The 15,524-nt window shown below is 42.8% G+C and overlaps 1 protein-coding gene across 4 annotated transcripts in view; it reads right to left on the bottom strand.

Moving 5' to 3' along the window:
* The window catches only part of LOC139389872 (homeobox protein cut-like 2), a 123,873-nt gene that overhangs the window by 18,418 nt on the left and 89,931 nt on the right, over positions 1 to 15,524 (bottom strand). For all 4 annotated transcript variants that reach the window (XM_071136870.1, XM_071136871.1, XM_071136872.1 and 1 more), the window contains exons 4-5: positions 12,304 to 12,382; positions 1,198 to 1,338 (exon numbers count right to left, since the gene is read on the bottom strand). In XM_071136870.1, the coding sequence (XP_070992971.1) occupies positions 1,198 to 1,338; positions 12,304 to 12,382 (220 nt within the window). The remainder of the gene's footprint in view (positions 1 to 1,197; positions 1,339 to 12,303; positions 12,383 to 15,524) is intronic.

The following is a 15,524-nucleotide window of genomic DNA, read 5'->3' as shown; positions in this document are numbered from 1 at the left end:
AAGAATTCTAGCTAGATGGATAGGTGGCTAACGTTTGCTAGCTGTCTAACGTTATCTAGGCTAGAGATTAGGGTTAAGGTTAGAAGTTATGTTAAAGAGTTAGGGCAAGGGTTAGCTAAAAGGGTTAGGTTAAGGGTAAGGGTTAGTTAACATGCTAAGTAGTTGCAAAGTAGCTAAAAAGTAGAAGGTGTACTGAACAAAAATATAAACACAACATGTAAAGTGTTGGTCCCATGTTTCATGAGCTGAAATAAAATATCATAGATATTTTCCATACGCACAAAAAGCTTCTTTCTCTCAAATGTTGTGCACAACTTTGTTTACATCCCTGTTAGCGAGCATTTCTCCACCTGACAGGTGTGGCATATCAAGAAGCTGATTAAACAGCATGATCATTACACAGGTGCACCTTGTGCTGGGGAAAATAAAAGGCCACTCTAAAATGCGCAGTTTTGTCACACAACACAATGCCACAGATGTTTCAAGTTTGGAGGGAGCGTGCAATTTGGCATGCTGACTGCAGGAATGTCCAGCAGAGCAGTTGTCAGAAAATGTCATGTTAATTTCTCTACCATAAGCTGCCTCCAAAGTAATTTTAGATCATTTGGCAGTACGTCCAACCAGCCTCACAACCGCAGACCACGACGTGTAATCACACCAGCCCAGGACCTCCACATCCAGCTTCTTCACCTGCCACATGGACAGTTGATGAAACTGAGGAGAATTTCTGTCTGTAATAATGCCCTTTTGTGGGGAAAAACTCATTCTGATTGGCTGGACATGGCTCCCAAGTGGGTGGGCCTATGCCCACTCATGTCAAATCCATAGATTAGGGTCAAATTAATTGATTTCAATTGACTGATTTCCTTATATGAACTGTAACTCAGTAAAATCATTGAAATTGTTGCATGTTGCATTTATATATTTTTTCAGTATAGTTGAAAAGTTGCTAATTAGTTAAATGCTAAATTGTCCGTGATGAGATTTGAACTCGCAATCATTGGGTTGCTCGACGTTTGCTTTATATGCGCACCCATCCCCCCCGACTAACCACCCTACTTTAGTTTTGGGCTTAAGTAAACATCTGTCTTATGTAACCATACCAAACATAACATATCATACTAATTTGAGGGTCCCGGATTTACATTTACTATGTTACGTCTAGTCTATGAGACCAGGCTGTGCCTCTGGTCTGACCTGGCTTGTCAAGGCACTCCAGGTGTCTCTTCCAGTGCCCGCTGATCTCCCTGACCAGGGCCTCGCTGTTTGGGGCTGAACTCTGCAGCTGCTGCAGCCTCTCCTCCAGGGTGTGTGTGGCCTCAAGAACGGGAACTGGGTCTGAGAGCAAAAAGACAAACAAGATGGAGAGAAATTTTACATTTTTCTATGAACCACTCCATGCAAAACAACCACACAGCCATAATATTGAGTGGTAATTCAAATGCTGAAGTGGATTAGTAAAGTCAAAAGTTCAACACTTCAGTCAAGTGAATTTCATTGCCTATCTATTTGATCAAATATAATGAGATATCACAATTATCTTGTTGCTGATGTCAAAATATGTCTCCTGTTATACAACTGATGTCAGGATGTTGAAAAGGAACTTTTTAAATAGCATATTAAAAGAATAATATACTATACCATTTTCTGCACGAGACAGTACAGTTATCATATGCTCTCCTGCACAACAGCACCAAGAGTAGGAGACTGAGAAATTGTTTCAAAGAGGGACTCTAGAATTCACTCCAATGAGACGCCTTAGAAATCTCACAGGCTGGCTGGCCCTAATGACATGAATAGACTAAACTCCTAAGATCAAACCCAATGGAACTCATCACCAGTAAATGAATGTCAAAAAAAAGCCGCATGGACTGCAGTAGAATATGACGCACACTTCAGTCCCAAATATACACCTAAACAAATCCAACAAAGTCTGGAAAAAGTCTGCTCCTGAAAAGAAGAGAAAAAAGAAGACTGATTCTTTAGCACAACAGAGGAGCTGTTTTGCAATGCATGTGCGGCAGCCTGGGCCCCATGGGGCCAACTAGGAGGCTGTTTCTCTGCTAACAAGTCTCCTCTGTGTCATTTGATCATTTAAATTATTATGCCAGGAATTCTCAGGAGGTGGCTCGGCACTCCACATCACAGGGCTGTTTTTAATCTTCCCGTTCCCTTTCTTCCCTTCCCGAAAAGTTCAACAGCTCTGAGAGGGAGAGCTGCTCCTGTTGTGTACCTGCCTGCCGCACACCAAAGGAGGTGACTTCTAGTGCCAAAGCACAGAGAGAGGGGCTCAGGGGAGCCACCTGACAAGGAGGGAGGGAGGATATAGAGATACGCACACACACACACACTCTTGCACACACACACACCAGCCTTTCAAAACTCCAAGGAGGGAAAATCGCTGCTTTGCTGCACAAACTTTTCTCCCGCAGCTTTCATGCGCTCGTCTTTCTGCACCTGTGTGGATCGCGATCATATCCTTTCTTCAACACGGGCACAGACTGAACTGACTTTTCAGAGAGCCTAACCACAGACGTTTACACTTCAACAGACACCACTGAGACTAGACAGCCAAGTCGAAACAGGCCACAAAACAGGCCACAGAAACACAACTGTCAATTAGCAATTTGTGAAAAGACTTCCATAACCATTTGACATATCTGAAGTTTCATCAGAAACACTCGGACAAAGATAATTGATTGAACCATCTTCCCCAGGACCGATTACAGTCAACTGAGCCTCCTGTGTGTCTGTGTTCACTGTTACACCCACACTGGAGATATTGCATCAGTCACATGGGACATCACACTTAAGAGCAGAGCTCTTCTTAGACAAACAGAACGACTTAAAACAGTGCTTTTCACATAGACGCACTGTCACAGAAATCCCTTTATCAGCCTCTTTTCCATATATCCTTTTAACTTTCCATGATCAAAGTGCAGAGATTACAGTAAGGGATCTCTCACACTTGGACAAGCAGGGATTATCAATCAGTGGCTAGGCAAAAAAAGTGAAGGGATATATGGTAGCCCGGTATACAAAATGAACCCAGTCAAAGAGGAGAGCAGCAGGGGTACTCTCAGAGGGACCAGGGTGTAGCTCTACAAGACGGGCTACAGTTGGGGGAAGTGTGGGGGAAGTGTCAAAGAAGACTGCTGATAACGGAAGAGAACAGGACTGCTAATTGATGTTGCTAATAAGCTGTGCTGGATATTCCTTTAACAGTAAATCCTTACCATAAAAGGAAGATTGAATACTTGAATTGAATTTTACACCATACTGCCAATATACCTAGAACTCCCCCCCCCCCCCCTCCCCACCACCACCACCACCACCACCACCACCATCATCATCCCCCACCATTATCTACTGTGAGTGGGTCATATCACTATCTCTGCAAATAAACAGCACATTTTTTAAATTCAGTCCGTATCTTAATTATTGCTGATTGGACGTCTGCCCTGTAGTCATTATAACAGACAGCACAACAGCACCTCATTGAGGGTCATAAATCACTGCACATTCATACATCATATTCTCCAGTCAAATATGGTCCGTTCACACGTGAATCACAGTGGCTGGGCAAAGGTGGGGATGAACAGAATGTTATGAGGAGGAGAAGGTTCAGAGGTCATTCCAGGGACACACGCCTGTCCTCTCAGTATACCAGCAAAGACGAGCTGGCATTGAGGATCCTGGGATCACTTGTACTTCAACACAGTTGTTAATTTGTACTTCAACACAGTTCCACCTGATTTGGTGGTATTGTGTGGTGGTAGCAAAGTCACTACACTAGTAAGCCAGGGTAGGGCTATCATAGAATCTATGTGTGTGTGGTCTCATCATCTCCATTGAGTTTGCATCAGTGTTACAGATGAGATAATGAGCTTCCATGGCTGGTTCCTAGCGGCCGCTGGTCAGGTATTACGCTGCTATTGCTCATCCCATAGCAGGGGGCAGCTCTCTGGGTGCTGCTTCTTGACAGCCCAGGATAAACAGGCCATGGCTAGCATGGTCACAATAGATATGTTCATGTTTGATAGCCAGCTCCTATGGTTGTTCCTATGGAGTTGGATATAGACCAGGTTAGGCCAGGGCCCACTGTGTGCACTGTCCACATAAATACTATCTGGACTGTGGCCGGGACAGTGGGACAGACAGGTCAAGGATGTGTCTGGGTGGGCAGTGGTGGTGGGTGGGAGTGGACGAGGGTGGTGTGAGCCAAGACAAGCAGGTGTGTTGGGACGGTCCGTCTTTGCCCTGTCAGCGATACACTGTCATTAGGCGGTGTGGGCTCAGCGGGGTGCACCATTACGTCTCCCTGGGCTCTGTGTAATTATGCTCTGACATAATTAACCCAGCAAGCCCATTAGCCAAGCACTGGCTGGCTGGAGAGAAGAAAAAAAATGCTATAATTATTTGTTGTGCGCATGTTAATGAGGCCAGCTGTGTTCCCATCATACAACATGAACAAATTAATTTACAAGGCTGTGCTTCGAGGGTTTTTTCTTTTCATACAAAACAGTCTTGTTTTGTGTTGTTTTTCTCTTTGTGGTCTTCAAGTTCCAAAAAACGCCATTTCCTGCTGCTGCAACAAACCGTAACACTGTACATGAGTAGTGTATTGTCATGGCCCGAAACTAGGTTGACTGAACAGTTAGTCCTTAGTCCAACCTTCAAAGACAAAGTGCACCATCAAAATGGCTACCTTTGAAAAAAGTTGTATCTTTTCTTAATTAAACCAAAAGTAAACAACCAATACTCTACCTACAGAGTACGAGAGTCTCAAACCAATGTGGCCGTGTGGGAACACTTCCATTGACTGAAGTCTAATAGTCTTTAACAAAGTAATCTATTGTTTTAACAACTACATAGTCACTCACGCTCACAAGGTACAATTCTTTAATGTCTATCCTTGTTTCAACCTAGATTATAAAGATTTTTGTAGCTACGATGAAATAATTCTCAACAAAATCTTAACGGACAGTAAAAACGGTCCGTTTCTGTCTTTTCACTAATACAATATTCAGAGCACAGAACAAAAGTCTCCCTTTTACATGTGGAGAAGAGAGTGAGAGATACAGATAAAGAAACAGAGATCACTATAGAGAGAGAGAGAGAGAGACAGAGAGAGAGAGAGAAAGAGAGAGAAAGAGAGAGAGAAAGAGAGAGAGAGACAGAGAGAAAGAGAGAGAGAAAGAGACAGAGAGAGAGAGACAGAGACAGAGAGAGAGAGAGAAAGAGAGACAGAGACAGAGAGAGAGAGAAAGAGAGAGAACGAGAGAGAGAGACAGAGAGAGAGATAGAGACAGAGAGAGAAAGAGAGACAGAGACAGAGAGAGAGAGAAAGAGAGAGGTTAGAGAGAGAGAGAGACAGAGAGAGAGAGACAGAGAGAGAGAGAGAGAGAGAGAGAGAGAGAGAGAGAGAGAGAGAAAGAGAGAGAGAGAGAAATGATGAAAGAAGTGTGTCTTTCACTGTGTGCTGACAGACAATCTGAAAGACTAACTTTTTAACCTGTTCTTTTGTCTGTGTTCCACACATGCCTTTGTCTGGCAGACTGAAGGACATCTCTACAACTATGTAAAAAGAAGCTCTTAGAAATATACATAAACAGGAATATCAGGGTACAATATAATTCAGCCACTCTTTAACTTTAATTGATAGGGTTGGTCTTCTTGTTTTGTTGCTCTTTTTTTTGTTACAATAACAAAAGAACTGTTCGGTGAACAATCACAAAAACCCCCCAGAAAAAACACAACTGAAACTATTAATCTCCTGTACACTTCATAGCTTGAGTTTTACCCGTACCCTTTATATATGTATATATATATATATATACATATATATATATATATATATATACACTCACATGCCGACGCACACACACTTCCTCTCTGTTCTGAGCACACACTCTGCCGGTCCCTCTGGGGTCTCTGCTCCACGGGGATCCATTGGAGAGGCCCAGCTCTTTTATGAACATAATGCATTATTAAGCACCTCAAACATCTCCTGGGCCTTTGTTTATTACTGCTCTTATTAATCACTTGTGCAGAATCTCGTCCTGCCCCAAAAGAGCTTTCATTTTCCATCAACTTTTTTATACGCTTTCATTTTTGATACTGCCACAAACAGAGCGTAGACACACAGCTCTCCAAGTTCCCTCTCATCTTCTGATGGAATGTGCTCAGCATCACACTTATTATTTTAAAAAAACAATGCCTTACAGGCCTCAATAAGCCTCTCTCTCCAGCGTCTGCCGATGTACACTGAGTGGACAAAACATTAGGAACACCTGCTCTTTCCATGGCAGACTGACCAGGTGAATCCAGGTGAAAGCTATGATCCCTTGTTGATGTCACTTAAATCGGATGAACTGATTAAATCCACTGCAATCAGTGTAGATGAAGGGGAGGAGACAGGTTAAAGAAGTATTTTTAATCCTTGAGACAATTGAGACATGGATTGTGTATGTGCGCCAATCAGAGGATGAATAGGCAAGACAAAAGATTTAGGTACCTTTTTAACGGGGTATGGTAGTAGGTGCCAGGGGCACCAGTTTGTGTCAAGAACTGCAACGCTGCTGGGTTTTTCACTCTCAACAGTTTCCCGTGTGTGTGAAGAATGGTCCACCACCCAAAGGACATTGGAGTCAACATGGGCCAGCATCCCTGTGGAACGCTTCCGACACCTTGTAGAGTCGCTGCCCCGACAAATTTAGGCTGTTCTGAGGGCAAAAGGGGGTGCAACTCAATACTATGAAGGTTTTATCCACTCAGTGTATACAGTGTATACAGGGGTGTATAAGGGGACAATAATTCTTTGAATAGACTAAGGTCAAATCACAAAGGTCATTAATGCTCTATTTTTACAACCTTGGAGCCAAAGGAAATTACAAACTGACTTCAATATGCACTGCACTTACAATCTCGCAGGCCAATGAGACTTCAATATGCACTGCACTTACAATCTCGCAGGCCAAGGAGACTTCAATACATTAATATTCATTGTGCAATGAAGTCATAAAGCCATGATGGAATTGTGTGGAGTTGTTCCTGGTCCTGGAACCCATACCATGCAGTAGTATTTGGTCACCACTAGCTAGCACTGTTGCCCCAACGTTTCAACTAATGCAGACCTCAGCCCTGCCAAGGGCCCAACAAACATACAACACACAAACACACACACACACAGTAAGTGAGCTCCCTGCTCAGATGAAAGGTACTGTGTTCTTCAGGAGAGACGGAGGGAGAGCGAGAGAGAGAGGGATGAGGTGATCCTGAGGGAGGTGTGTGAGTAAAGAGAGGGGAGGGGGCAGAGCAAACACCTGGAGCGCCAATCTCAGGGCTACGCTCCTGGCGACAGGACCCCGCTCCTCCTCTCAAAGCGACAGCTACAAACACCAAGGTTCAAACGTAACCGCAGAGTCAGAGATGCTCACACAGGAGGGAGAGAGATGAGGAGAGAGGTGCTACCCAGGAGAGCCAACTCAGTCATGGAAACTGTCGCTGTTTTTCACATCCTGTGAAGAGGAAGTAGTATATTTACACGGATCAAAAAAGTATAGAGGTGAAAATCTCAGCAAATAAGTATTTTTGGGGGGGACCTAATTATTTGTCAACAATTTCAATTGATCATAGGAATGTACAGTTGAAGTTGGAAGTTTACAAACACTTTAGCCAAACACATTTAAACTCAGTTTTTCTCAATTCCTGACATTTAATCCGAGTAAAAATGCCCTGTCTTAGGTCAGTTAGGATCACCACTTTATTTTAAGAATGTGAAATGTCAGAATAATAGTGGAGAGAATGATTTATTTCAGCTTTTATTTCTTTCATCACATTCCCAGTGGGTCAGAAATGTACATACAATCAATTAGTATTTGGTAGCATTGCCTTTAAATTGTTTAATTTGGGTAAAACGTTTCGGGTAGCCTTCCACAAGCTTCCCACAATAAGATGGGTGAATTTTTGCCCATTCCTCCTGACATAGCTGGTGTAACTGAGTCAGGTTTGTAGGCCTCCTTGCTTGCACACGCTTTTTCAGTTCTGCCCACACATTTTCTATAGGATTGAGGTCAGGGCTTTGTGATGGCCACTCTAATATCTTGACTTTGTTGTCCTTAAGCCATTTAGCCACAACTTTGGAAGTATGCTTGGGGTCATTGTCATTTGGAAGACCCATTTGCGACCAAGCTTTAACTTCCTGACTGATGTCTTGAGATGTTACTTCAATATATCCACATAATTGTCCTGCCTCATGATACAATCTATTTTGTGAAGTGCACCAGTCCCTCTTTCAGCAAAGAACCCCCACAACATGATGCTGCCACCCCATGCTTCACGGTTGGGATGGTGTTCTTCGGCTTGCAAGCCTCCCCCCATTTCCTCCAAACATAACGATGGTCATTATGACCAATCAGTTCTATTTTTGTTTCATCAGACCAGAGGACATTTCTCCTAAAAGTACGATATTTGTCCCCATGTGCCGTTGCAAACCATAGTCTGGCTTTTTTTATGGTGGTTTTGGAGCAGTGGCTTCTTCCTTGCTGAGCGGCCTTTCAGGTTATGTCGATATAGGACTCGTTTTACTGTGGATATAGATACTTTTGTACCCGTTTCCTCCAGCATCTTCACAAGGTCCTTTGCTGTTGTTCTGGGATTGATTTGCACTTTTCTCACCAAAGTACGTTCATCTCTAGGAGACAAAACGCGTCTCCTTCCTGAGCGGTATGACGGCTGCGTGGTCCCATGTTTATACCTGCGTACTATTGTTTGTACAAATGAATGTGGTACCTTCAGGCGTTTGAAAATTGCTCCCAAGGATGAACCAGACTTGTGGAGGTCTACAATGTTTTCTACAAGGTCTTGGCTGATTTATTTGGATTTTCCCATGATGTCAAGCAAAGAGGCACTGAGTTTGAAGGTAGGCCATGACATCATTTTCTAGAATTTTCCAAGCTGTTTAAAGGCACAGTCAACTTAGTGTATGTAAACTTCTGACCCACTGGAATTGTGATACAGTGAATTGTAAGTGAAATAATCTGTCTGTAAACAATTGGTGAAAAAAGTACTTGTGTCATGCACAAAGTAGATGTCCTAGCACACTTGCCAAAACTATAGTTTGTTAACAAGAAATTTGTGGAGTGGTTGAAAAACAAGTTTTAATGACTCCAACCTAAGTGTATGTAAACTTCCGACTTCAACTGTACGTCTTAAATGCATAGGAAATGCACATTATGATTGTGGTGTGTGACATTTTGGCTTGGGGACTCAATAATGACATTTTTAGAAGTATTACCTTTTCAAAGTGTTCTCATTGCTCAGAGCACTTATTTCAACTGTTCCCCATAAAATGCAGAGGACGCATTGGAGTTGCTTCAAAGAGCATGCCTTGTACGACTGACTGTTCATGACACCGGTGTTAGGTTCTAAATGAACCTATTAAAACTCACAGATAATTAGTAAAGCTTAAACCAAGTTTATTCACCCATTGGATCAATGCAGCTGCATAAGACAAAATAAATAGTCACACCAGTGGTAATATATATATATAGCCCAAATTGTTGCAGTCTCCTCCTTCTCTCTAAACATTACATCTTTATTACTAGGCAGGAAGTTAAGTGATACAGGCAATAAAGTGTTCCTTCTCCCTTAATGTGACCTGACCTGACCTCGACCCCCTTCCTCACTAATCCACAGCTCCCCATCTTTATCAGTGCCTGCCAACATATGATCGTCTCCCTGCACTCAGTACATTCCAAGCTTAATTGCACCCACCATATATATTCCTCCTACAGATAACCATTAACTTCTGGTGTTGGCCCTCTAGACCATAGCACTCAATATTTCAATAGGATTCCTGATAATTAACACTATTCAGAACCCAGAATCCATCACCGGTAAAGGTTACCATTGTCATACTACATGTAATCCTTTGTCACAGGAAACAGTGCCACTCTAAGTCCAGACACACCACCACTATAATAATAGCTATCTTGTTCAGCAGCTGGAGCTTGATACACTTGCTGACTTTACAGTAAAAACAAAACCCAAATCTCACTCGCACACGCACACCATTTCCAGCCATGTATTCTCCTCTCTCCCCTTACATTAACATTCTCCTCCTCGTAAACACACTGATGTGAGAGATACACATTTGCTTTAACAAATTGGGACGTGATTAAAACCTTCTCTATTGAGAGCATGTTCAGGGTAGCCCTGGGTTGTGTCAGCGATGCATACCCTCTGTCTATAACATTCATATGAACTGAGAATATGAAAGCAGCATCATAACATGTGTCATGCGTGTCCAACATTATGCAACTGACATCATCATTGGCACCTATTCCAATAACTGATTTGTTATTGTGGATAACTGATACCTGACACCAAACGTTGCTGTTAACTGGATACAACAGGTCACATTGTCCCCTCCCCCTCCCTGGCTCTCCTCTTGCATTCATTAACTCTGTTGTCGGCCGCTCTGATTGGACCAACGGCCTGTGAGTGTCAGCAGACAGCCAGGATGGAGGGATCCTTTCAAATTAAATAAGAGGGAGAAAAAAAATGTCTGCCAATGAATAGTAATAACGGCATTAAGATTAACGAGCACGGTGTGTTAAGAATAATTGCGTCTGTCAAAACATAAAAAATACATGAGCTGGATGGTTTGTTTGGAGACTGGTGGGAAAGCAGCACAGTGATGTGTTTATAGGGGAGGAGACTAATAAAGTGAGGGACCACAGCCAACTGACTGTCCTCTGGTGTACCTGGAGCGATCCACTCTGGGAACAGGGGGTGACCTTGGACAGGCCAGTGAGATGCAGAATGACACACAAAATACCCTACTCTCCATTTTGTCACTCCTGTTTGGCATCAGATAGGAGGTACATAATATCAGAAAGATAATAGTGAATAGATTTGGAGACTTTTAGCAATTAGCTGTTAATGGAAATTATTGGTATGGCATTAAAGGATCAGACGGCAACAAATAAATCAGCAGCTCAGCTGTTTTACTGCGGTGGGATGAAATAATAACTCCTTCTGTAGTAGTAAAGCCCAGGAAAAGTCATCCATACACAGACCTGCAGTGACACAGAGTGTGAGAGCTAAGACTAGAGACTCTGGTGAGGGAGAGTCACCCGGATGCTAATGCTAGTGCAGGTCCAGGTAAGGTCAGAGGAAGATGGGTGTTCTGAATATGCTAATCCAAGGCCCTCTGATGTAACCAGGGCCACTCCTTCAGCTTTGTGACATGACGACAAGGCCCCCCCCCCCCCTTTACGTTAAATTCCTATTTTTATAAATCTTCAAACCCAATCCTAGCTACAAGGGTTCCGATACAGTTCAACATGGTTTATGAGTACTCTTTCTTGTCAGTGCCCTGTGCAATTAAAGAGATGAAGTCATTCCTTACATTATCACTGTTGGTTCAGTCTGCTCTTGATAGAACATTTGTTCATGACAAAATATTGCCCCTAAAACCCTCCTGGGTCCTCTATTAAGCCCTTGATACGTGCAGGTATAGGTCAGGAAATCAAACTGAACACATCTTCAAAGACATCCATTTCTTATCAAGAAAATAACTCCATTCAAAGTGTGTGGTGAAATATCAAGCAGGAGACTTCAAGGCAAAATGGAGACCTTTAAAAGTCAGTCGCTGCATCGCTATTTTCTCTGACACCCACTTTTATCTTGTATTCATTGAATCTGTAAACCGCGTTCTCTACTCTTGCAATGAGTGTTCCTCTGATGTAGCCGGAGATTGGAGTGCATTTTGCTCTTGTCTCCTGCAACAAAGAGCAATGCTGTATAGTGTGCCCTGGCAACAAACAACAACAGAATAAACAGTCTCTCCCCCTCCCCCTCTCTTTCCCTGCTGGCCTCATCAGGCCTGCACTCCAGACTAAGACAAGCTACAGTTGGCTTTTAATTGGCCCTCTGCAATCAACAGCCCATCCCCACAAGGATCGTCTCTCCTCAGAAATGCAACGCTCAAGGACCAGCGCTCGGTTTTGAAGTGGCCCCACACAGAGCACAGACTCTAAAACATAGATAAGAACTACAGGATGTCCTGTGGATATTTATATATCTATGGCAAGAAAACAGTCACTTTGTATTTTTAGCTTGTCTCATGTATAACGTTGGCCTAATGACGTTGACTTTGGCTTGGTGTGTAGTTGATCTGGCTGGGGAGAGTGATCTCTTGTGGGAGGTTTGTTACATGAGCAATGTTGTGTGTTGTCTGTGTCTGTGACTGTGCTGTTGTGATGTGTGTGGCTCTGTTACAGGTGGGAGACTCACCAGGGGCTTCGATAAGCTGCTTGTAGATTCCCAGGAATGCCGACTCTGCCTCCTTACTGCGCTTGTTCAGAGCGACCACCTGGAGACGACAGGACAGGACACAGCCGTCAGGGTGACACTCGGGCTTCAACATTCAAACTAAACCTTTGCTGACGGAACAGTTAGCGACACATACACACAGAACATCTGCATTTACATGCATTCTACACTGTTCTGACATATGAAGTAAATAAGCAGCATATAGAGTAAGTGTGCTAACGAGACAGACAGAAACAAAGTTGATCCATCTCCAGAAGGTAATCAGAAGGACGGTACATCACCAACATGTTGCTCTGACGGGGGTTTGTGTGCTGAATTATGTGAACAAGGTGCTGAGCTAATACTACAAGCTGATATTTGGCCTCTTAAACCCCAACGTTGCGGTGTGTATTGAGGTGCCATTTGGTCTGTTCAACGCAGTTGTGGTGTGCTCTATGAGATAGGTCAGTGTCTGTGGCCTACATCACACAGGCGCACAGCCTCTCCAGCTATTCTCCACTCCACGGGTGATGCAAACCAATTAACAATTCATTTGGATGGACAAAGAAGGGAATTAGTCACCACCTGGCCCCATGGAGAGGGCACCTGCCCTGGTGGGTATGTGGGTTACGGTCCTCATAGCTACAATACACCAGCAGCCCTGTTATCTACTGTAAGTCAGAACAAGTCAATGTCGGAAAGTCTTAGCTTAGCAACTCTCTGAAATACTACATCCGATAGCACAGGAGACTGCTGAGGGGAGGACGGCTCATAATAATGTCTGGAACGGAGTAAATGGAATGGCATCGCACACCGCGGTCTAAGGCACTGCATCTCCATGCAAGGGGCGTCACTACAGTCCCTGGTTCGAAACCAGGCTGTATCACATCCGGCCGTGATTGGGAGTCCCATAAGGCAGCTCACAATTGGCCCAGAGCAATCCGGGGTTGGTCGGGGTAGGTAAATAAGAATTTGTTCTTAACCGACTTGCCTAGTTACAGTTTGGCTGTCATTTCGGAACCTTGATGTCATTTTTCAAAACTCTAGACACAAAACTCACAACCAATGATCAAAATGCAAAATGCACATTTTTCAAAACTCTAACACTTTTTCCAATTGCTTGGATACAATAGACATAAAGCTAAGATCATTTGTTCATTGAACTAAAATCACCTGTTCAAAATGACACAACTTAACATCAAAGTATTACCATTTCAAAATGCAATTCACACATTACATCTGAAATGACTGTCTATTCATTTCATTACAATGATCTAACTATGAATTGATACAACTGTTCAAATGATAAGTAACTGTTGCATTACTCTTAATGCATAGTTTTATGGAAACTGAAAAACAATATTCCATGTTTAGATCATGAAAGTTTCAGGATAACGAGATCCATTGACACCAATTACCGTGGAACATGAACCAATTGGACTACATTATCTATGGATGTAATATTTCATCATCATTCTTTATCAGACACTGTTTCTATGGTCCCATGTACCACTTTTCCAGACCATGTTTTCAGATTTGACATTACTGTACACTCACTTTTGCCTCCACAACAGCCTGAATTATTCACGGTGTTGTACGTTAAGAGATGCCCTTCAGCACACCACTGTTTTAAACAGCTGTTATTTGACCATTTGTGGCCTTTCTGTTAGCTGGAACGAGTCTGGACATTCTCCTCTGACCTCTCTCATTAACAAGGTGTTTTGTCCGCAAAACTGCCTCTAACTGAATGTGTTTTGTTTATCGCACCAACCTCTGTAAACTCTAGAGACTGTAGTGCGTAAAAATCCCAGGAAGGCAGCTGTTTCTGAGATTCTGGAATCACCATGTGTAGCATTATCAATCATACCACGGTCAAAGTTGCTTAGATTACTCATCTTGCCCGTTCTAATGTTAGGTCGAACAACAACTAAAGCTCTCTACTCTATTAAACTCTATATGTTGAGTTGCAGGCAGCCACATGATTCGCTGTTCGAATGTAACCTTCCTTGATGAGCTAAATCAGGTCTGTAGAGTTGATGGCGTGACCTATGTCATTGTGTGGGATAATGTCAGGTTCCACCATTCTCAAATGGTGCAAGCATGGTTTCAGGTCCATCCACAATTTACCACCCTGTACTTACCCCCATACTCTCCTTTCCTAAAACCGGTCAATACATTTCAGATTTTGTTCAATGATTCCACGATGTCTGTAGTACTAGTCCTTTTACAGTGATGTATTTACATGTAGTACCATAATGAAACATGTATCACATATTTTGTACTACATTATTTAATGATTTAACGAACAACTACACAGTGAAACTATCGGTATCTTGTGTGTGGGAGATCTAAATGAATGTTCCTATGGTATTTCGTGATAAATTAGTTATTTGAACCAATGATTCTGCAAGTGCAAGGTTTCTTTAAAGATATGAATGCACAATGCAATGTTTTGAACATTGGACAGCCTGTGTTACAAGTGATGACCGTTCTGAGTTTTGTGTCTAGAGTTTTGAAAAATGACCACAAGGTTCTGAAATTAGTGCCAAAGGGGTTGTAAAAAAGGGTAAATAAAAGGTTCAATAAAATGTCATTTAAAAAATAAATAAAACATGGAAACCGCTCCAGCCACGAGTCCGTTCTCCCAATAAGGTGTCAGCAACTTCCTGTGTCAGATAGGCCATGTCCACTACAAATGTCCCTCCAATCCAAGAGGAAACTCAATTCTAATTATTGTCATCTATTCTCTATAGAATTCCTATCACTGTTGATTACAGTTTTTATCTGATCAAACATAAAGACTTCTATTGAAGGAACCCAGTGCATGTTCTCGTCTGAGACCTTCTTTATTGGTCTGAGTTCAGTTCGACAATGTTATTTGGACCGAGGTCTGAAAACACTTATGAGAATGGTGGAGAAACTGTTTAGAGATGGTTATAAGTAACAACTGTGGGAAAGAGAGAGAGACGGAGAGCCCTTGAATGACTGGAATTGTCTTGTGTCTCCCCCGAAGAAGCATAACGACAGCATCATGTTTAAAGAAATATCATAAAGATCAAGCAAATCCCTCCCACTCGGAACTGCGAGCCGGAGTTCATGGAAAATGGAAAGGCTGGAGCCCAATCGATATAGATGCAACAGTCTGCAGCTACCAGCCATCTCTCTCTCTCTCTCTCTCTCTCTCTCTCTCTCTCTCTCTCTCT

Source organism: Oncorhynchus clarkii, chromosome 30 (assembly GCF_045791955.1).
Source record: "Oncorhynchus clarkii lewisi isolate Uvic-CL-2024 chromosome 30, UVic_Ocla_1.0, whole genome shotgun sequence".
Taxonomy (NCBI): Eukaryota; Metazoa; Chordata; class Actinopteri; order Salmoniformes; family Salmonidae; genus Oncorhynchus; species Oncorhynchus clarkii.
The sequence above is the reverse complement of the archived record's forward strand: the minus strand, read 5'-3'. Positions and strand labels throughout refer to the sequence as shown.